Source organism: Lontra canadensis, unplaced genomic scaffold, assembly GCF_010015895.1.
Source record: "Lontra canadensis isolate GAN:19392208 unplaced genomic scaffold, GSC_riverotter_1.0 scaffold93, whole genome shotgun sequence".
In the NCBI taxonomy this organism is placed as follows: domain Eukaryota; kingdom Metazoa; phylum Chordata; class Mammalia; order Carnivora; family Mustelidae; genus Lontra; species Lontra canadensis.
This window is the reverse complement of record NW_022631087.1, coordinates 2,944,854-2,966,858: the sequence shown is the minus strand read 5'-3', so window position 1 is coordinate 2,966,858 and position 22,005 is coordinate 2,944,854. Positions and strand designations below refer to the sequence as shown.

The 22,005-nt window shown below is 49.1% G+C and overlaps 1 protein-coding gene across 2 annotated transcripts in view; it reads right to left on the bottom strand.

The window, feature by feature from the left end:
- BTBD11 (BTB domain containing 11) overlaps positions 1–22,005 on the bottom strand; it is a 291,628-nt gene that overhangs the window by 59,179 nt on the left and 210,444 nt on the right. For both annotated transcript variants that reach the window (XM_032836534.1, XM_032836535.1), the window contains exon 4: positions 17,016–17,168. In XM_032836534.1, coding sequence (XP_032692425.1) covers positions 17,016–17,168 — 153 coding nt within the window. The remainder of the gene's footprint in view (positions 1–17,015; positions 17,169–22,005) is intronic.

Sequence of the window (22,005 nt, the reverse complement as noted above, 5' to 3'; positions counted from 1 at the left end):
GTAATGGTGCAAAGTTCCTAGGAGAAATCTTTGTCCAAAAACAGTGTCTCGTTGCTGTGTAATGCTGCTACTGAAGTACAGAGAAGGGCCGGCTCATTAACCTGCTTCAGAGAAGGTAAAGAAAGTATGATTCCACGTCCTCCTCCTAACCCACCTTTTCTGTCTTGTGAGAGATCCCAGGGGGCCTGGAACCTTCCTCCTCCTCAGAAGCCGATGGCCAGTTAGTGGCAGAACCCACTGTGTTTGCCTCCCCGCAAAACAGAAATTTTGGGTCCATTCAAATATGTGAACAAAGATCTCTCTCAAACGCAAGGGCTATAAACACTCAGGAGAATGAAACTAGTGTGCTTATTCTGAAGGTGCTGTCACGTTCTTTTGAGTAGACACTAATAAGGCATCATCACCCAGCTCTTGTTTTGGCATCATGACTTATTTTAAAAGAGTCGAAAATGAGACCTATCCTTCAGAGAAAAGTCACCCCTAATTTTGGCAAGTCCTTCATGTATCCCTTTTTGGCAGAGGCTGATTATTGTCCTCCAGAGAGTCCTTTATTTCCTCCATGTATTGTTGTCGGACCTGAATTTTTAGCTGGGCACACGGCTGCCCAGAGAAAGCTGACATTCCCCCGGTTTCCCTGGCAATTAGAGGTGGCCACACGACTGAGTGCTGATCAACACGAAGGAAGGGAAGTGTCGTGGGCAATCTCTGGGGTCCGCTTGATCCTTCTCCTTTCCCTCTTCCCACTAAAGCGAGGAATTCCTGGTGGGTGGGCTCCGCCATATCAGGCCACACAAAGGAAGGACTCACCTACGGGAAGGCAGAGCAACAAGAGGGAAGGTGCCTGGGTCCCTGGCGTGGTGTTGCCCTAACAGCCCCAGACTGATCACTCCTGGACTATTGTTGCATGTGAGAGAATTTCCAACTCATGTCTAATCCAAAGCACAGGCATTTTATAGGTATGTTGTGTTATAGCTAAGGACTCTGTATCCTAATGAAGCCATTCCACAAGTGGGTTTTTAAATGAAAACCAATTCAGGGAAGCACACAGGAAGCGCCAAGTACCTACCAGCTATTGGTTTGGGTGCTGGAGAGTCAAAGAGAAAAGTACAGACACCATCTGCCAAGGAATTTAGAAAGAACAAGGGGTCTCCTAGATACTAGTTCATAAATACACACACCAGTTACTGTGGTAGAAGGGCAAAGCTCGGATGGGACAATTCCAACACTCCCAGTGACACTGGTCCCATAAGATGCTCTACGATGGGTGCACAAATGTTTTCTGCAAAAGGCCAACTAGCAAATATTTTAGGCTTCGTGGGCCATAAGGTCTCTTATTAATGCTCAACTCTGCCACATGTGAAAGCAAAGTGTGAAAGCAGCCATAGACTGTAATAAGCAAATGGGTATGGCTGCTGGTCCAGGAAATTTCATTCATAAAAACAAGAGGCAGGGGCGCCTGGGTGGCTCAGTGGGTTAAGCCTCTGCCTTCAGCTCAGGTCATGATCCCAGGGTCCTGCGATTGAGCCCCGAGTCGGGCTCTCTGCTCAGCAGGGAGCCTGCTTCCTTTCCTCTCTCTGCCTGCTGCTCTGCCTACTTGTGATCTCTGTCTGTCAAACAAATAAATAAAGTCTTTAAAAACAAAAAACAAAAAACAGGAGGCAGATAGCTCTAGCTCGTCAACCCTTGCTGTCTGGTCAAGTGTTTAACTAGGAAAACCTTTTCTTTGGGACTTACAAGAAACCCAGGATGTTAAAAGCCCTATGAGTTTTTTAAAACCCTATTTGATTTTTATTTAGGCCAGTATTCCCCAAATTTATTGGGCTACTTGTCACTTTCAAAAAAATCATGCTTGTTAACATCCCAGAACTGGCCTTCTAAATATGCTGTTGCAAACACAGGCTAAGTAACTCTTACTGTTAATAAATTAATTTAGGGCACACATAAAATGAAAAGGTAATACAATGACACCGATATGCTCACCACCCAACCCAGCGGAAAAAAACAAAGCATCATTAAGTACCACACACCCCTCCTGATTCAATCATGTCATCTATCTTCCTGAGATCACCGTCTCTCCTCTCTTTGACGTTTATCATTCTTATGCATGTTTCATACATTTTACTACTTTTACTCAATTCCTGATAATACACAAACCGTTTTTGCACGCTGGTAAACATTATGTAAATGTTAGCACACTATACAAAATCCTGACTCGATTTGCCTTTTTTTCCCCCTCTTTTTGTACGCAGTATTACATTTCTGGGGTTTTGGCTGTGTAAGAACATGTAGATCTAGTTCATTTATTTTCCCTGCTGTCTGGTATTCTATTGAATGAACCTTTATTCATTCCTTGTCTTGCAGACATCTTGTTTCTTTTCTTTTTTCTTTATTTTGCTATTATAAATACAGAATGAACATCTTTGTGTACGCCTCCTTATTTCCATACAGAAGAGTTTCTCTTGGGTATAGATGGAAGAGTGGAATAATGAGTTTTCAAGTTTACTTCAAAGTGGATTCGGGGGGTGGGGGTGTGCACCTGGGTGGCTCAGTGGGTTAAAGCCTCTGTCTTCAGCTCAGATCATGGTCCTGGGATCGAGCCCTGCATTGGGCTCTGTTCAGCGGGGAGCCTGCTTCCCCCACCCCACCCCCGCTCTCTCTCTGCCTGCCTCTCTACTTGTGATCTGTCTGTCAAATAATAAATAAAATCTTAAAAAAAAAGAAAGTGGATTCGGAGTGCTGCATGGTGGTACAGAGGTGGTCTCACCGTTCTACATCTTTGCTCAAATCGGGGGTCATCACACTGTAGCTTTTTTGCTTGGTCGGATGGGTGGCAAATGCATACCTGGGTGTGGTTTGGAAAGCATTTCAGGGTGACTCGTGAAGTTGAGTCCTTCCTGTATGTTTCTCGGCCAGCTGGTAGAATATTTCCACGCTAAGTCTTCACAAGGATCTTTGACAACGGTTGGCGCTGAGTCTGTTGGGTTGGTGCGAGACGTGGCCGTGCACCCAAATTTCTAAGAGGAACAAAGGCCGGAAGCTGAGCCTTTCAAGACGAATCTGGGGGCCTCATTCAAAGTGATTTTCACATTTCCCCATATTGATTCTCTGACTGGAGATAGCCCTTTGGCAGAGACAGACTTGGTTCGAATCCAAGATGGGACACATTCTACATGTGACGGTGGGACATCCTAACCTCCCAGAGACCTGGTGTTCTTGGTGAGCCAAGGAAAACAGAGCCCTCTTGTAGAGCTGAGTGGAGCAGAGTGTGAGAGGCAGGCAGGATGGTGTCTGGCCCAGGCAGGTTCTCCATTGTTAGTTCCCTCTATCATCTGCTAAGATCCAGGAGCGGCCACGAGTTGACGCTCCACGTATTTCTTTCCATTTTTGTGTGCCTCCGTTTCCCCCACAGGTAAAGGTCTCATTCCCATCCTCCTATCTAACGTCAGGCCACAAGATGGAATAATCTTCAGGGCTAGAAAGGAGATCTTTGGAGATCATCGAGTCTGGGGGTTCTCAACATTTTGTAGAGCAACTTAATGAGCAGGTGAAAGAGAAGTTCATTCTGGAAAAATGGTGCGCACACACAGCACTCTGTGAAGACTACAGACATGCGGAAGGAGGGAACCTACTCCTTCCTTGTTACCTGGAGCCCCTTTGTTGTCATGGCTTTGTACTAAGTACTTTGTACCAAGCACAAACCTCTGTAAAAAGTACTGGTTGCCTGACTGATTGCAAAGGAAAGATACTGTTCCTGTATAAATAATATTTTATTTTTTAAATTCATTTTTAAAAAAAGATTTTATTTAAAGTCAGTCGGAGAAAGACAACTATCATATGATCTCCCTGATATGAGGGAGAGGAGATGCAACATGGGGGGTTAAGGGGGTAGGAGAAGAGTAAATGAAGCAAGATGGGATTGGGAGGGAGATAAACCATAAGTGACTCTTAATCTCACAAAACAAACTGAGGGTTGCTGGGGGGAGGGGGGTTGGGGGGGATGGGGTTGTTATGGACATTGGGGAGGGTATGTGCTATGATGAGTGTGGGGAAGTGTGTAAACCTGGCGATTCACAGACCTGTACCCCTGGGGAAAAAAAATATATGTTTATAAAAAATAAAATTAAAAAAAAAAAAGATTTTATTTATTTATTTGACAGACAGAGATCTCAAGTAGTTGGAGAGGCAGGCAAAAAGACAGAGAGAGGAGGAAGCAGACTTCCCGCTGAGCAGAGAGCCCGATGCAGGGCTCCATCCCAGGACCCTGAGACTATGACCTGAGCCGAAGGCAGAGGCTTATTAATCCACTGAACCACCCAGGTGTCCCTATAAATAATATTTTAAACTAGAGTTTGAGAGATTTGCTGGCAGGAAAGTAAATAAGCACCCTGGGTAGAAATTTAACAAACTCAAGGGGAGACCCCCCGCAAAAGAAGTCCAAAAAAAGAAAAAAGGAAAGTCCCTGTTTCCTGCAAGCTAAATCCCAAATGGCAGACACAGACCCTCACACTGCCAGCTTGGTCAGAAGCTCCCGTTTGGAAGCAAGCCCCAAATGCCACTGAAGACGTAGTTCTCCGTGTTGCTGCGAGCATCCAGTGTGTTTCTGTTTTGCTTTCAGCATTCTAAAAGCTCAGAACGAATTCCAAGTGTTAGCAAACTGTCTGTCGCCTGCAATATGGTTTCCGCCCACGCCGAGGCGTAGAGAGCGCCGCTGCAGACAGTGCGGTTCTTTGCAGGACGCGGGGGCCGCAGCCTGGGGTTCTGGTGGTCCCCCTCTGCCTGGGCTCCCTCGGCGCCCGCCACCTCACCTTCTTAAGGCTCTTCTCCGACCTCGGGCCTTTCTCCCTTCGTGTCACGGCGATTCCTCTGCATCAGTCCCTCCCCGGGGGCGCTCTCAGCTGCCCCCAAAACATCGGTGGGCACTCATCTGCCAGCGTCCCCCCCAAAGGCCTCCATAGTTGAGACCTCTCTTCGAGACACCTGACTCTCCCATGTCTACCCACGTCTCCATGATGAAGCCTCTTTGCATCTGCTTTAATCCAGGAAAAGTCTTAGTCTGTTGACTTTCAGTCCCAACAACATACCCAGTAACTCAACTCCCCTCCCTCCCTTCATTCTACAAATACCTACTAGACGCAGCTATGCGCCAGGCTCTGTGGTAGGTCCCACAATTCAGGTGTATCTGATTTCTGCCCCAGCTCTAACAAGATAAATAAGCCAGCCGTCTCAGTCCATGCTGCATGACCATTTCTTCTGGAATATTCTATGCCCCCTAATCTCTTCCCTAACTTCTTCCTCACCTGCGACAAGGCCCTGCCAATTAGGAGCCATATGGACCTTCGTCCACACACACCCTCCTTTCCGTCTGCTACCTCTTCCCTCTAGTGACCCCACTCATGGGTCAATGCCGTGGTGATGGGCGTGTGACGGCTTTGAGGACATGGGGTAACTGGGGTACTCTAGCCAGTGATGGCCTTCAAAACTCTTGCCTGTCACTGGGGTGGGAGAGGGGCCCCCAGCTAGCTGGCCAGGTTGATTCTCTTGCTGCATGCTGGGGTGGCTGCCTCAGCAGTGGGGGCGGGGGAGGCCTCAGTCTGGGCTAAAAACCGTGTCTCCGGTGGGATCCTACCACATCTCGTCAAGATACTCATCTCCTCCCCCTCTCTCGGAGGAAGTTGAGGCTATTGTTTTTGGCAACAAGGAGAAGCAGACCTTCTTGGACCTGAGAGGAGGAATAAGTATAATCACTTATCACTTTAATGTGCATTTACTATGACACAGGTGTGCTACATGGTTTATATGCCACGTTGTCCTAATAAATATATATTTAGTTTTTTAAAAGATTTTATTTACTTATTTTGGAGAGAGAGAGGGAGGAAGAGAGAGCAATAAGAGGGTGAGGGGCAGAGGGGAGAGGGAGAGGAAGAAGCAGACTCCACACTAAGCATGGAACCAGACTCAGGGCTCGATCTCACGACCCTGAGATCATAACCTGAGCGGAAATCAAGAGTTGGATGTTTAACCAACTGAGCCACTCAGGCGCTGCCCCATAAATGGATATTATTTTATCTGATCCTTCCCACTACCTTATGAGGTGGGCAATTCCCTGTTTTGCAATTACAGAAACTGAGGCCCAGAGAGGTGAGCAACTTGTCTAAGGTCACACAGACAGTAAGTGGTCAAGCCAGGACTGGAACTCAGGCAGTCAGCCTGCAGGGCCTGCACTCCTAAGCACTGTGCTCTGCTTCCTCCCTATTAGAAGCTCGGGGAGTGCACCTGACCCCTGGGCAGGCTGGTTTGGGGAAAAAGCCATACACAGACTCTCACATTTCAGTGGACAGCCAGCTCTCCCTGGCTTGGGCCTTTTCACAACTGAACCCACTCTTACTTACCCCACATTGTCCTTGCCCCGTATTTGTTAAAAGCATCCCTAGCTACACACGCTCCCAAGACAGAAACCCCAGAGTGACTTTATGCTGTAAAAATCTGGTGAGGGGAATTGGTACTTCAGCTACAAAATCCAACATTCAAGTGAGTCTCCCTCCCATCTCTGTTCCCCCCATGGGATGGGTTGAATTACGTTCCCCACTGATATGCTGACATCCTAGCTCCCCACCCCCTTACCTGTGAATGTCACTTTGGAAATGGTCTTTCTGGATGTAATCAAGTTAAGAGGTGGGTCGCAATCCAATAGGACTGGTGTCCCCATAAGCAGATGAAAATGTGGTTGGAGACACAGAGAGAAGAAAGGCCACGTGAGGAGGAGGCAGAGATTGGGGTGATGCTATCACAGGCCAAGGTATAGCAAGGGCTTCTAGAAGCCAAAAGAGGCAAGGAAGGATCCTCCCCCAGAGGATCTGGAAGGAGCACAGCCCTGTCGACACCTTGATTTTGGACTTCTGGCCTCCAGAACCGTGAGACCATCACATGTACTGTTCTAAGCCATTCTGTCCACGGCAGCCACAGGAAACCCATACACCCTGTTTTCCAACCCCCTCCTCAGGTACCGACACCACCCTGGGTAGCGGTTTCACATCTCCCCGTCCAGAGACAGCCTAGCACAGATGGCAAATATACGTGCATTTGTCATACGAAGCTGACACTTTATACACTGTCCCGCATGGTCTTTTTCACTTGGTGACACGGCCATTAAAAAAATATTCTGGTAAAGTATATGCAACACAGATTTACCATTTCAAACATTTTAAAGGTGTTGTTCCGTAGCATTGAGTATGTTTCCACTGTCGTGCCATGGTCACAGTCGCTTCTCCCAGGAGCTTTTTCCTATTCCTAAACCAAAACTCTGTCCCCAGGAAACACGGACTCCCCAGCACTCCCCCTTCCCCTGCTGCCAGGGTCACGCCTAACACCCTTCATTCCCTCACCCTGGAGGGGTCACTGAGTCCTGCCCCTTCCACCTTCACTGTGTGTCTGCCCTCCCCACCCCCCCGGCTCAGTCCAGCTATAGCTTCTCTCTCCTGGGTTCCCACAACAGCTTCTGCAGTCCAATGCTCTACCACTGAGCTATACCCCCCCACAACAGCTTCTGGACCCCTGGCCCACCCCCGCCTGCCTCAGCCCATCGTCCACATGGCCACCAGCCCCTCTTTCTCCAATATAAATCTGGGGGCACCCGGGTGGCTCAGTGGGTTAAGCATCTGACTCCTGATCTCAGCTCAGGTCATGGTCTTAGGGTCCTGAGATGGAGCCCCGCCTTGGGTTACACGCTCAGCATGGTGTCTGTTTGAGATTCTCTCTCTCTCTCTCTCTCTCCCTCTACCCTTCCCCCCAAGGCATTCTCTCTTGCTCTCTCTCTAAAATAAATAAATCTTAAAAATAAAATAAAATAAAATAAAATAAAATAAAATAAAATAAAATAAAATACAAATCTGATGTCCTCTCCCAGCTTCAGAGTCTGCGATGGCTCCTACCTCCTGCACACACAGTCAGAATTCCGTGTGGAAGTCCCCCACACGTAGGGCTCAGCCCCACATCCCACGACTAGTCCAGGGCCTGGCCTCCAGGAGGCGGCCCAGACCCGGGATGCTCCTGTGGTCTGAATTCCTCATTTTCTCCAACACGCGCTCCCACCTGGAGGCGTTCCGAGGTTCCCTCTGAGTGGACTGACTCCCCTTCCTCTCCTCTCTTCAGTGTCTTGGCCTCAGCACTCTGTTCGCCCTGCAACATGTACATCAAAGGCTGCCTCCTGCCTATCTAGCGCTCCTGGAGCCCCGTCTTGCCCGCCCGATGTTAGAAGAGTGACCACATTTTTCGGTAATTACTTGGAGGGCCCGTCTGTGCTGCCCCCTGCCCCGCTGGGTGGACACCGTAGGTGCTGGGTACACGCCTGCTGAGCCCAGGACGGCCCGGCCGGCCGGCAGCAGCTCCTGGAGCGGGCTTTGAGGCCTGTCTCTGACACCGTTAGGGGAGGACATCGGAGCCCCACAGTGACTCTCCTGGGATCACGAGAGAGCGCCTTTCTGAATTCCTGGAGGCGCTAGTGCACGGGCCTCAGTGTGGGGGTGACGGGGGCTCTGCTGGGGTCACCCTGGGGCCTGCAGTGCGGACTTCATGCCCACTGGTGGTGAAGAGGGGGCTGGCATCCTGGGGCTGTGCTTTCAGGCCAGCCCAGCCCAAGAGGCCTCGGGGAGCTGCAGGAATTTTCCGGAGCCGGGCAAGGACAAGGGCATTCCAAGGAAGAAGAGAGAGTGGCTCCCGACTCCGGGAGAGGCAGGGAAGCCTTCCAGGGCCCAGGAGCTCCGCCTCCACAGGTGACCTTACGAGGAAGAAAATAGGAAGGCCCCAGGTCTGGATTCGGGGGTTGATGTGGAAGTGACCAAAGGAAATGCTGGCCTGAATGTGACTCCAGATCCCCTCCCCGTTTCCTCCAGTGTCCCCTGCCCGTGATACCAGTGTACCTTGTCACACTGTCTTTCCCCTCCGGAGCCCAAGATGCTCTCCAAGCACCTCTTCAATTCCTATCTGCCCCACATCGGTTCACTTTCTTTGTAGCACTCAGACTCCGTGAAATCATCTTGCCTATTTGTACTATTGTTTATTGTCCGTGTCTCCCTAGTGGTGCCTCAGTCCTGGGATCTCTGTCTTCTCTGAGCCCAGAACAAGGCCTGGCTCCACACAGATGCAGGGAGGACGATGGAGAGCCTCTCTCCTTCTGACACCAACAGTCAGAACTCCCCTCATCCGGCTGATCCTCTTATAGGAATGAGGGCCAACAGCTCCCACAGCACGAGGTCTGTCTCCTTGGTGACTCGGTGACCACCAGATGCTGTGGCGCTGATGTGGTGTCCCTACGCCCCCATGGGGCCTGACCGACCAGCAGCACCCCACATGTGTTTGGTAAACGAACCCAAACTTCCAGCTGTCATTACAGGGCTCAGTGGGAGGCACCAGAATGTTAGGAAAAGTACTCTTGGGGCACAACCTTCTCCTTAGAACCCAATTTGACCCAAACTGGACGAATGACAAAGCCTGTTAAACCTCTAAAGGTGGTCTGGAGACCCAAGAAGGGTTAAAAGTAGGTTAAGCTCTGGTGCAATTCGTTAAATTCATACTTGACTCCCTTCTGGGGGTCCGCAGCCCATGAAGCAGCTGTCACCACCTCTTTACGGGAAATGAATCTCATCCCATGAGGCGGGTGAAGTGACTTGTCCAAGGTCACCTGTTAAAAAGCAGCAGACCCAGGTGAGAGCCTCTAGAGTGGGGTCTGGCACCTAGTAGGTGCTCAATAAACACAACAAAAGAGTGAAGAAAAGAACAAAACGACCCTGGTATCCCATTCTGATACCCTCTGCACCGTACCACTCCCAAACTTACCCATTCTGGGACAGCTCAGAATCTGGTGCTCCTTACAAAAAGAGTAACTATTTCCCGGAGCAAGCTCAAGGTTCCGACAACCCCCAAATCCTGTTGCTAGGTGCTGTTTATCAGCTAAGTTAGGATTTGAGAACATGCCTTATCACCATTATTTTAATACAGTTCCACTCCAGAACAGAAAAATTGCCTCTTAGAAATATGGGAAAATAAACAGCATTTAGACTTCGTATTTCTAAAATGTTTCAAGACCAATCATTAATAAGAAAATGTAGAAACGCTGCCAGGATGTATTATTTGTTCTTTTCCTTTATTCTGTCTGGACCCCCTCTCCCACCTCCCTAAGGAGAGGGAAAAGAAAAGAAAGAAAATGTTGAATGTCCCAGGTTTAGACTATCTGATACTTTAATTAAGGAAGAACAAATGGGTCACCCTGTCAGCTCCCACACTGCGGTGGCATCAAAGGGTGTTCGTTTTGAACAAACCCCATCACACTGGTGAGGCTTTATCATTAGCTGAGTAAAGACAAAAGTGCTTTGGCTGCATTTGGCCAAGGTCACTCTGAAAATCAATGACTGTACTAGGAGCAGACCTGAGAATCCTTGACTCTGGTGGCTCTGTCCCAGCTGGTATCCAGGCTGCCTCCCACCAGGACACCTCGGCCAGCTGGTAGGTAATTATATGTGCTAATCGTCACGACACTCTAGCCGCCAACACCAAGATCCCAAGTTCCTGAATTGGTTAGAGCATCCAAGAACCGGTCTCTTTCTAGGGCTGTTTACTGAGACAGGCGAGCTCCCTCCTCTGTGCGTGGGGCTCAGAACAGAGGAGCCTACCTGGAAACTGGGAAGAATGATGTCTGGGAGGGGAGAAGGGAGGGCGACAAGGAGACCATGTTGTTATCTCCACTCCCCAAGTCCTCTATTCTAGAACGCACCTGCCTCACAGTAGCTGTGTGACCTCAGACCGTTTCCACAGCCTCAGTGAGCCGCAGCCTTCCCATCTGTAAAATGGGATAACCAAGCCTGCTTTGCACAATTGTTGGGGATGGTACGCCATGAATACTGAGTACCAGGCACAGAGTAGGAGTCCAATACCTATCTTTTGGATATCTGAATGATATCTTTCTGCAGACTGGAGACAGCAATTCCTCCTTCAGACTGGAGACAGCAATTCCTCTTTCAGGTCACATGAAATGAGGTGGGAAAATAGATGTACAGATGGGTCTGCATGTTGCCTAGACTGAAAAATACTTTTTTTTTTTTTTTTAAACAGGTACCTCCTTCATGTACTTAATTTAGTCTAGTTAATGGAATTTCTGAGTTTTACGCTTACTATTAAGGAAAGCTAATGAAATACTGCATTTTCTTTTTCTCTTCAAAAAGGATTTCCAAACTTGAACACTTAACTGGGCCAGTCAATGATTATGTCTCCTACACACCAATCATGGTTCTGGAGACAAAAGAGTCAAGAATTGAGAGCTAAAGGACTAAAAATAGCCTGGAGACTGAATGGAACTGCCTTCCTTTGTCTCCCTGCTCTGCACCTGTGCTTTCTGGCCTGCCCAGGGCATCTCACTCACATCCTGTGCGCTAGTAAGAGCTCCATGCTGGACTTGGGGCACGGAAATGACACTGGCTCTTGGAAGCTCATGCTTCATGTACAGAATTGCAAGAAGGAAAAGAATCATCTCGAAGAGGGTTGCTAGAATCCTCGAAGAAGGCTGAGTCTAGGTCTAGTGTTGGCAAACCAGAAAAATCGGTTGTATCTCTGGGTGTCTGGGTCTGATATCTGGCTCCTAACCTTGTCACTTAGTAACTATGTGATGCTGGGAGAGTTACCTTGTCTTGCTGGGCCTTGATGTCTTCCTCTGTAAATTGGGACGGCACTACTTTCCTGGATAACAACAGCATCTCTTTTGAGGTTCACGTGAGAAAACCTTAAAAGTTTTTAAGAATTATAAAGCAATATGGGGAACCTGTACGGCTCGGTTGATTAAGTGTCCGCCTTCACTTCAAGTCATGATCCTTGGGTCCGGGGATCGAGCCCTGCATCAGGCTCCCTGCTCAATGGGGAGTCTGCTTCTCCGCTTCCCTTTGCACCACCCTCCACCGTTTGTTCTCTCTCTCTCTCTCAATTAAATAAATGCAATCTTAAAAAAAAAAAGAATTATAAAGTAATGTATAGCTAAAAGTCTCCATTGTTATTTCAAGGATAGTAGAGGCATGGGAGCAATGTTAGTTAATACTGACCATGTCATGAATACTTTCTTCCTTTCAGGCCTTGTCTGTGCAGGTGTCTCATGGTCTTGGGCCCACTTTCTGCCTGCACCAACAACCTCTGAGGGCAGCTGCTTTCATAATGGCAATGTTATGGGTTGGGAAACAAGAGGTCCAGAGGGTAACTAGCTTGCCCAAGGACACACAGCTAATTAACTGTGGTGGTGTTGATTTGGATCTAGACGATGGGACTCTGGAGCCCAGTCTCCTAACCTTTAAGCTATGGAGTCTCCTGAAAGCATGGCAAACAGGGAAAGCTCGGCAGTCACAGTTAAGGAGACATCTTAGTTTCCAGCCACCCAGCAGACTCAGGACTGTTGCAAAGAGAAGAGCTGGAGCCTCACGGTCAGCTCAGATTCAAGCTGGGCTCAGATTTAAGATGTAAATCTCCTGTTGTAATCGATAACTGGCACATAGTAGGTGCTCAGTAAATGCGCCTTAGCCTCTCCCCAAGACATGCTGTTATTACAGATGGCAAGGCAGGAGGGATGGCAGTGCAGGTGGAACCTGCCTAGACTGCCTGGACAGAAACCCAAGGAGAGTACAACTCAGTGGTTAGGACTGTGGGCCATCCGGGTCCATAGCCTGGCTTCATCACTTACTAGTTCTATGATCTTGGGTGTGTTATTTAACCTATCTGTGCCTCAGTTTCCTTACCAAGTGGGCACAATAAAGTATCCACTTCCATAAGATTTGGGAAATATTAGTTATTATTCATCTGTGTAAAGCACTTCAAGTAGCCTAACATATGGCAAACATTTGATAAACACCAGCAATGACTTAGATCAGCCCCTGTGTGTTCCCTGGCTGAAGGGCACCTCTGGGTCTTCAGGGGGCTCTGTTTTATGCTGCAAACCCTCCATTTCCTTGTGAACCCCAATCAAATCCTGGAAGGGTGGAAATCTCTGCAGTCTGGTCGCATGATTGCGCTAGATGAAGGGATTTGAAAATGGTGATGATGTGTGAGTCTGAAGTCTTCCACAGTGTGTGTTCAGTGTATAAAGTCTCTAAACTCTTTGAGGGTCTGTGTTCCAGGTTTGCCTCTATGGCATCTGGGATTCAAGGTGTGAGGTCTCTAAACTCATCCAGGGTGTGGGTTTCCAAGTTTGAGTCTGAAATATCTCGAGCATGTTTAGCGTGTGAGGCCTCTTAAATCTTTGAAGGCATTTGTCCTAAGGTGTCTTAAAAATTTATTTTTACTTATCGAGCCATAATTGATGTACGGGATTATATTAGTTTTAGATGTACCCAATAGCGTGATTTGACACTTGCATACATTGTGAAATGGTCACCACCAGAAGTCTTGTTACCATCTGTCACCTTACAAGTTAATAAGCATTACTGAATATATTCCCCATCCTCATGACTTACTTATTTTATTTTTTTTAAAGATTTAATTAATTTGAGAGAGAGAGAATGAGAGTGAGAGAGCATGAGAGGTCAGTGGGAGAGGCAGACTCCCTGCTGAGCAGGGAGCTCGATATGGGACTTGATCCCAGGACCCCAGGACCATGACCTGAGCCAAAGGCAGTCACCCAACCAACTGAGCCACCCAGGCGCCCATGACTTACTTGTTTTATAACTAGAAGTCTGTACTTCCTAATCCCCTTCGCCCATTTTGCCCACTCCCCCATGCCCCACGCCGCTGGCAACCACCAATGTGTTCTTTGTATCCATGAGTCCGAGTTTTGTTGTTGTTGCTTTGATTTTTTAAGATACCATATATTAGTGAAGTCATATGGTATTTGTCTTTCTCTGTCTGACTTATTTCACTTAGCATAATTCCCTCAAGGTCTATCTGTGTTATAAAAGGCAAGATTTCATTGGTTTTGATGACTAAGTAGTATTTCACTGTGTGTGTATATATACACACACACACACACACACACACACATATAAAATACATACACCACATCTTTATTCATTCATCCATCAATAGACACAGGGTGTGTCCATATCATAGTCATTGTAAACAATGTACAATAAACACAGGGATACATGTATCTTTTCTAATTAGTGTGTTTGTTTTCTTTAGATGGAACTTCTGTTCCATCTATGGTAGTTCTATTTTTAATTTTTTGAGGAATTTCCACAGGGGCTGCACCAGTTTGCATTCCCACCAACAGTGCATAAGCGTTCCCCCTTTCCTCACTCTCACTAACACTTGTTTTCTTGTCATTTTGCTAACAGTCGTTCTGACAGGTGTGAGGCGATCTCTGTGGTTTTGACTTGCATTTTCTTGATGATGAGTGATGCTGAACATCTTTTCATGTGCTTGTTGGCCATTGGTGTGTCTTCTTTGGGGAAATGTCTTTTCAGATCCTCTGCCCATTTTATAATCAGATTGTTCAGTTTTTAGTTATTGAGTTCTGTGAGTTCTGTACATATTTTAGACTCATATCTTGAAATACAGATCACCAAAAAAGTTCAGAAACCCCACTTGTCAGCACAAATCCCCAATAGCAGATAGACATGAAACATTTAACAACTTGGAGATCTCAAACTCTGCGACAAGGGCCCTCTAACTGCTCAGACAACTCACACGTTGGACACAGATGCCCAAACTTCTCCAAGCTCTCATATTCCGGAGATGCCCACACAGCTTGTAAATGCAGACTTACAATTGGCTCAAGGGATTCACTCCACTGAACACAGACACCCAAGTTCAGAATGTGATACTCTGAATACAGACTCCCCAAATACTTCTAGAACCTCATAATCTGAAGACAGACACAGAAACAGAGCGGAGGCTTGTGGACAGACCTATTTTGGGTACATACCCAAAACTCTCTTGAACACCACACACCAAGAATACAAACCCCCAAACAGCCAGAGACCTCCCATCCTGGGAAACAGCTAGCCAGTTCAGGGCCCTCAAGAACAAAGACTCTGACCAGCCAATAGACTTCACACGCTGATTCAGAGCCTATCAACAGCTCAGAGGGCTACTCTGAGTTCAGAGAGAACCACCAATCTAGGTAGGAGGCACAACCTGCAAGGAACCTAGGGTCTTCCAACCCTGCACAGGCGACATGAAAGAGCTGGGAGACTTCAAACCTGGGACACAGACCCTCAAGTTGCCAGACAGCTCCACGTGTGAGCACAGACCTGCCAACAGACTTGTGACACAGACTTCTCAGCAATGCAGAGACCCAGGGATACACACCCCCAAACAGCTCAGAAGTATCGCACCCAGGGACAGGGGCACTCAAGGAACTCAGAGACCTCACAAACTGAATGACCCCCCCCCCAAACTGTTGAGAAAATCCAAATGCTGAGGAATGCCAATCAAACCCACAGGAGCTACGGCCTCACACCTGTTAGAGTAACTTTCCACAAAAAGCTAAGAAATAACAAGGGTTGGCGAGGATGTGGAGAAAAGGGAACCCTTGCATGCTCCTGGTGGAAGTGTATATTGGCACAGCCACCATTCCACCATAGAACACAGTATGAAAGTTCCTAAAAAAAAAAAAAAAAAAAACCCAAAACAAAAAACTACCCTATGATCCAGTAATCCCACTTCTGGGTTTATCTCCAAAGGAAGTGAAAAGAAGACTTCAAATCCTGCAGCCTCCATGTTCGACTGTAGCGTGAGTCCCCATAGTCAAGATATGGAAACAACCTGAGTGTCTGTTCATGGAGGAAAGGATAAAGGAGACGTGAAAAAAAACTGTATGTGCATAATGGAATATTATTCAGCCGCGAGAAAGAAGGAAACTCTACCGTTTGCAACATCGCAGATGGCCCCTGAGGGCATTATGCTAAGTGAAATAAGGCAGACAGAGAGAGACAAACACCGGGTACTCTCACTTCTATGTGGAACCTACATAGAGCTCAGAGAAACGGAGAGTAGAATGGTGGTTGCCAGAAGTAGGCGGGGTGGGGACAAGGGGAGATGTTGGTCCAAGGGTACACGCTTCCTATTATAAGATGAATTTAAGTTCTGGGGATCTCATGTGCAGCATGGTGATCATAGCTAAAAATATGGTATCCTATACACCTGAAAGTTGCTAAGAGAGTGGGTCTTAAATGTTCTGCACACAAAAAAGAAATGGTCACTGTGTGACAACAGGAGAGAGATGTGAGCTAATGTTTTGATGGTCGTCATTGTGCAATATTTAAATGTATCAAATCAACACCTTGTATACCTAAAACGTCCACAGTGTCATACGTCAATTACATCTCAACAAAGCTGGGACATAAAGAAAGGAAATGATGACCATGACCCCCGAAAGACAGCAGAGTCAGGACAGCATACCCACAGGCACACATAGCTCCCAGCTTCCTGCTTGTCGTATTTAGACCGGTTTCGACTCAGCCAAGGGAGCAATTGCATTTCTTTTGCTTTGGGTGAAAACGAGCCCCAGTGCATGGGGTCCCTGAGGGGCCCAAGAAGAATTCCTAGCCTGGGGGAGGGGAGACGTGGGTACAGACCTAGGAAAGAGAGCCACCCCATGAAGGCGACAAAGCAGAGACCTGCTCTTAGCCAGCCAGCAACTGTTCCCTGCAAGGTGTTGTCAGAAACTACAGCAGGACCGGCATTTCCTCCTTGCAGAGGAGGAGGGAGGGAGGGAGGGAGGGAAAGGAGCAGAATGAGAGTAGAAAGGAGGTGCACAGAAAGAAGCACTCGGTTATCTGGTCGATCGGAGAACCCGCACACCCGCACATTCCCACACCGCCTTGCTCCTGTCCTTCCCCGTTCCTGCAAGTGCGGGGACCCACTGCCTGTCAAGCCCGGGTCTGTCACTACTATCAGCCGAGACGCACGGTTCGCGGGGCGCCAAGCGCGGGGCGGGGCTCCGGCTGGCGGGCGCGGGGGAGGGGTGCCCAGAGCCCCGAGCCCTGCCTGCGCTCGGCCGGCCGGCTCCCCGGGGAGGGCGCCCCTTGATCGCTGCGCCCCGGCCCTACCTGAGCTGGCGCGGCTCGCAGTCCACACCCGGCAGCAGCAGCCGGGCCGCCTGGCGGACGTCGTCGCTGTCCATGGAGAAGCTGCGGCGGTGGCCGGCGTGCGCCACGGCCACCCGGATCCACTCCATCAGCGGCGGCAGCACGAGGAATGGCCTGTACGGGAGAACCGGAGAGAGTTAGGGCGGCCGGGTGGCGGGGGCTGCCGGCTCAGTCCCACCCCCCCCTCGCCGGTCCCCCCCCCCCCCCGCCCCCCCCCACCCCCGCTCCCCCCCCCCCCTCCCCCCCCCCCCCCCTCCGGGACCCTGCCTCTGATTTCCCGAGTGGTGGGAGAGCCGTCGGAGACATCCTGATCGCACTGGTGACCCCACTGGTGACCCCACTGGTGACCCCGGGGCAGGCTCTCCAGAGTCTTTGGGCCTCGGTTTCCTCATCTGCAAAGCTGGGATACCGTGTGACGATCCTGGGAGGGTTATCTCCCTCAGAGATCATGTGAACACACAGGAGATGGCTCACTTAAAGCACCAAGCACTGGGGCCGGCCTTAGTGAAAACCCCAACAAACGCCTGGGGTGATGAGTCCTTGGGGCTCCCCATTCTGGGCCCAACCCTAAGGTGTCCTCCAACTCTCCCTTCTGGTCTCCCCACGCTCCCTTTGTGGAGCTCTTCCAGCCCCTGCTCTGCCTGAGCACTGGGCTGCCAACAGGCTAATTTTTAGCACCTGGGAAAGCTGCACAGGGGCAAGTGGACAGGCAGTCCTCCCGGAGATCCAGGCCACGCGGATGCCCAGTCAAGGCCCGCAAAACTGCCTTAGTTGGGGAGGAGAGGTGGTGGGGGGGGGGGTGCGAGCCACGCCCCTGAAGCTCTGGGAGCCTCAGGTTCTCCACTGGCTAATGAGACCACAGCAGGGGGCAGCTTGTTTGCAAGAATTAACTGAGACAATGCCCAAGGCTCAACTATACACTTTGCAATCTCATACATTTGTGCCAACTTCCTGTTTCTTCCAGTGATCATTATCTACTCTGTCCTTCCATTAGGATTAATGGGTTGGTGGGGAAGCTTCTGAAGGAATTCCGATTTAATTCATCTAGGATGGGGCTGGATATTGGTAGTTTTTAAAACCTCCCGCGTATGAATTTAGTGTGAATCAGAATTAGGAGGGCTTGTTAACATACAGATGGCGGGGCCCCAGCCCCGGATGGTCTGAGTCCATGGGAAAGGTGGGCAAGAATCTGCATTTCTCATGAGTTCCTGGGCAGTGCTGATGCTGCTGGTCTGGGGCTGCTCTCAGAACTTCCATCCTAAAGCCCTGTATGGGTAGAGAGCCTGGGCATTGTGTGTGTGTGTGTGTGTGTGTGTGTGTGTGTGTTTGAAATGCTGACCCCTGACCTTGTCTCCAGAGATGCTGATTGTGTCAGGTCCATAAATATAATTTTAAAGAAGGGGCCCCTAGGATACTGATGTAAGTAGACCAAGGAACACACGTTGAGAAATGCACTGTGTAGACCAAAAACACTTCCAAGATTTAGCAGAGCCCCTGCCAGGGTGAGGCAAGTGGGGTGCCTCTGGTGCAAAACTGAAGGAGGCCAGGTCATGCAAATGTGTCCTAGGCACCTCTCCTGCCTCACCTTGACCCCAGTGCCACCATTCCATCCGGCATGGCTGCTGTGGGGTGGACCGAGGGTGGTAAAGGGAGGGTTGACCAGGCAGCAGCAACTCCCCCACAGTATGTAGCCGTCACAAGCTCCCCACCAAGTTTTTAGCGGTGAGTTCTGGTCTGCCTAGGAAGTGAGCTGTTTCTCCAATGTTAATATTCAATAGCTAAATAAACCTTCTACATGCATCTCAATTAATCTCACTCATGATCTCCTCTAAATGTTTGGGACCAACACACAAGCTACTTACGATTATGCCTATTTTCTAGATCAGGAGAATGAAGTTTATTGAGGTTAAGTGGCATGTCTAGATCACAAGGTTAGCAAGCACAAGAGCTGGGAGTCGGACCCAAGATGTTTTGAGTACATAGGTCGCGTGCCTTAACCCCATGTGATCCCGACATTCCCTTGTCTAATTTCCCAGCATGCACTCTGTTACCAGCATGCACCTGTTACCCCAGCAGAGCCTGCTGATCTGGTCACAGACCTTTGCAGGTACCCCATTTTCATTCCTGGCCACGCAGCTCAGTCCCCCGTCTGTAAGGCCTCCAGCCCTTTAAAAATCCACATCCCACTTAACCTTCAAACCACAGTGCAAATCCTACCTTACCCTAAACATTTCTCTTGGTGTGGACCCCACCCATGGCGGACCCTACCCCACTGGCTTTACCCGCTGGCCTTGACGATGCCCCAGTAGAATGGAAAGTCCATCGGAGCAGGGACCCGGATCTGCTAGGTTCACTGATCCACCCCAGCCCCAGGACAGGCCTGGCAGGCTGGAAGCACTTAATAAATATTTGTTCACAAGACTCAGTTTTACCAATTTCCTACTAGGTGAAATGGATGCAATCGAGTTTTCTGGCCCCTCGGACCTGTAGGGCAGCCTCCCAGGGAATTTCTGGCCAAGTCAGCCTGCTACTTGGGCTGTCGTCCTCATTCTCTTATTCTCTCCATCACCTAAACTGAATCAGGCACTCAATAAACACACACTGACTTGAAATTGAATTGGATTCTACTGTCTCAGGTGAGCAAGACTTATTTTTGTCACCATGTCTCCATCACCTAGAAACCAGCCCCGAGCGTTCAGAGAACTCTCCTCTGGGAGAACTCTCCTCGTCAGAGGCGGCTCCTGCCACCCTGTCCTGCCTTTCCTTTGCCCAGTGCCCCTGAAGCGCAGCCCCCATCTCCCAGCCCCTGGAGGGTTGTGTCTCTCCCACGAAATGCCCTTCGGCTGCTGCCTCTTCCTGAGGTGCTGAGGCCCAGGGTGTGCTGCCAGCTGAGGGAGACTGAAGAGGAGAGGACGAGGCCCTGCTGCCTTCAGGTCCACACCCAAACCAAGACAGCTGGTGAGCACCAGAAAAAGAAACCTCGGGCCCCAGGATTCCAAGCCTCCTCTGGAAATTTCTGTGTACCTGTTCTCCTTTCAACGCCGCCTTCTCATCACCCTGACTTCAATAGTTTATAAGCTCATGAATTCTTTGCCAGCAAGTCATTTAAAAATCTTCTTATCTCGTCTACTCAGAGGAGGGGAGAAAGTGTTATTGGCGATGTTTCTTTGGGAGGCGTTGGAGATGGGAAAGAATTCTAGGGCCTTGAGCTAACGAGAGAAGGGAGAAAGCAGAAGGAGAAAGATAGCCTTCTCCTTAGGTATTTTTAAAGGGAACAATATTCCACTCGCTACTGACTTTGTTCTGAAGTTGTCCTCTGTGACTAACACCTAGAGGACGCTTGGGAAGCCCATGGCTTCGTGAAGTGGTTCTGAGACTGCGCTCAAGACCAGAACCCCGGATGTGTGTGTGTGTGTGTGTGTGTGTGTGTGTGTGTGTGTGTGTAAAAATTCCCAAGGCCTCGGGTTACCCTCAGAGTTTTGGTTCAAATCTGGGGTGGGGCCTGGGCATGTGCATTTGAAGTTAGGTCCTCTGGGAATCCTGGAGCAAGCTGTGGTTGAGAACCCCAACTGGGTGGCCTGAGGTGAATAGAGAGGGGACACGGTCCACTCTATCAGGGCAGTGGCCATCGAAATCTTTACTGTGGTGTTCAAACAGGAGGTCTCTGGGGCTCCAGAATGGAACCAGGGATTTCACAAGGGAAGGGACCAGGGGTTCCAGAAAGGAAGAGCAAAGTCTAGGTGGGCTTCTTGCAGACTCAGGAAGCTCGTTGGGCCCAGATTCCAGTGGGAGATGGAGAACATACATGAGTGGGGTCTTCCTGAAACAGTGAAGGGAAAGCTGGTGAGGGACGGTGACCACTCAGAATTGAAAGGGAGTTTGGTTGGGGAGGGGCTGGGTAATAAGGAGGATGCTATGGTATGTTTAGGACTCTGTGGAACTGGATTCTAGTCCTGAACCTGCCAAGAGCTCACAGTAGGACTCTGGTCTTGGATCAGATGGTCTGTTTCAGGGGTCAGCAAACCTATTCTGTAAAGGGCCGGATAGTAAATATTATAGGGTTCATGGGCCGTCTAGTCTCTCACTCAACTACTGACCCCTGCCGTGATAGTGGGAAAGCAGTCCCAGAGAATACGTACAGGAAAGAACCTTGCCGTGTTCCAAGAAAACTTTATTCACAAAATCACAGCGGGTCATAGGTGGTAGACCCTGGGTCTTTTTGGTTCCTTCTTCCTCTAAAACTCTTTGAGAGTATAGACAGGTGGTTTCCTGGGGGCTTAGGAAGAAGCCCTGAGATGGGAAGATACAAATAAAGGTCCTAGGGATGGGGACAGAAAGCTCTGGAGAGATTAGAAAACAGGATCTTCCCACAAAGAGGTCATGTTTGCATCTGGGGAATACTGAGCCACAGGCATGCCCAGAGGTAGTACCTCAAGAATTAAAGCCAAACCTGGCCATGGGTGTGTAACTGATGAAATGTCATCTGTTAACATCACTCATTCATCTCACAATCCGTTAGGGAGCACCCATGTTGTAGGCACACTTCCAGGAGCGGGAGACTGAGAATAGGACTTGTCAAATCCTTGTTCTCACAGAACTAACAGTCAAACAGGGACAGAGATAAGGAACACATAAACCAATAAGTAATAAAGCAATTACACACACCATGGTCAGAGTCAGGGTGCTGGGATAGAGAATAAACGGGGTTGAGGTAGGGTGGTGGAATGACCTCTCTAAGAAGGTAACAAAACCTCAAAGATGTGAAGGAACGGGACATATGTGAATGTTTTAGGTAGCAGTAACAGACTGTGCAAAGGTCCTGAGGCAGAAAAATCCTTTGCAGCTCACCAAGGGCTTTCATGGGCATCATCTCCTATTTTGGCTCTCCAGGACAGCTGGGGGGGCCAGGACACAAGCGTGGAAGGGTCATTGTGGCAGGCTGAATAACAGC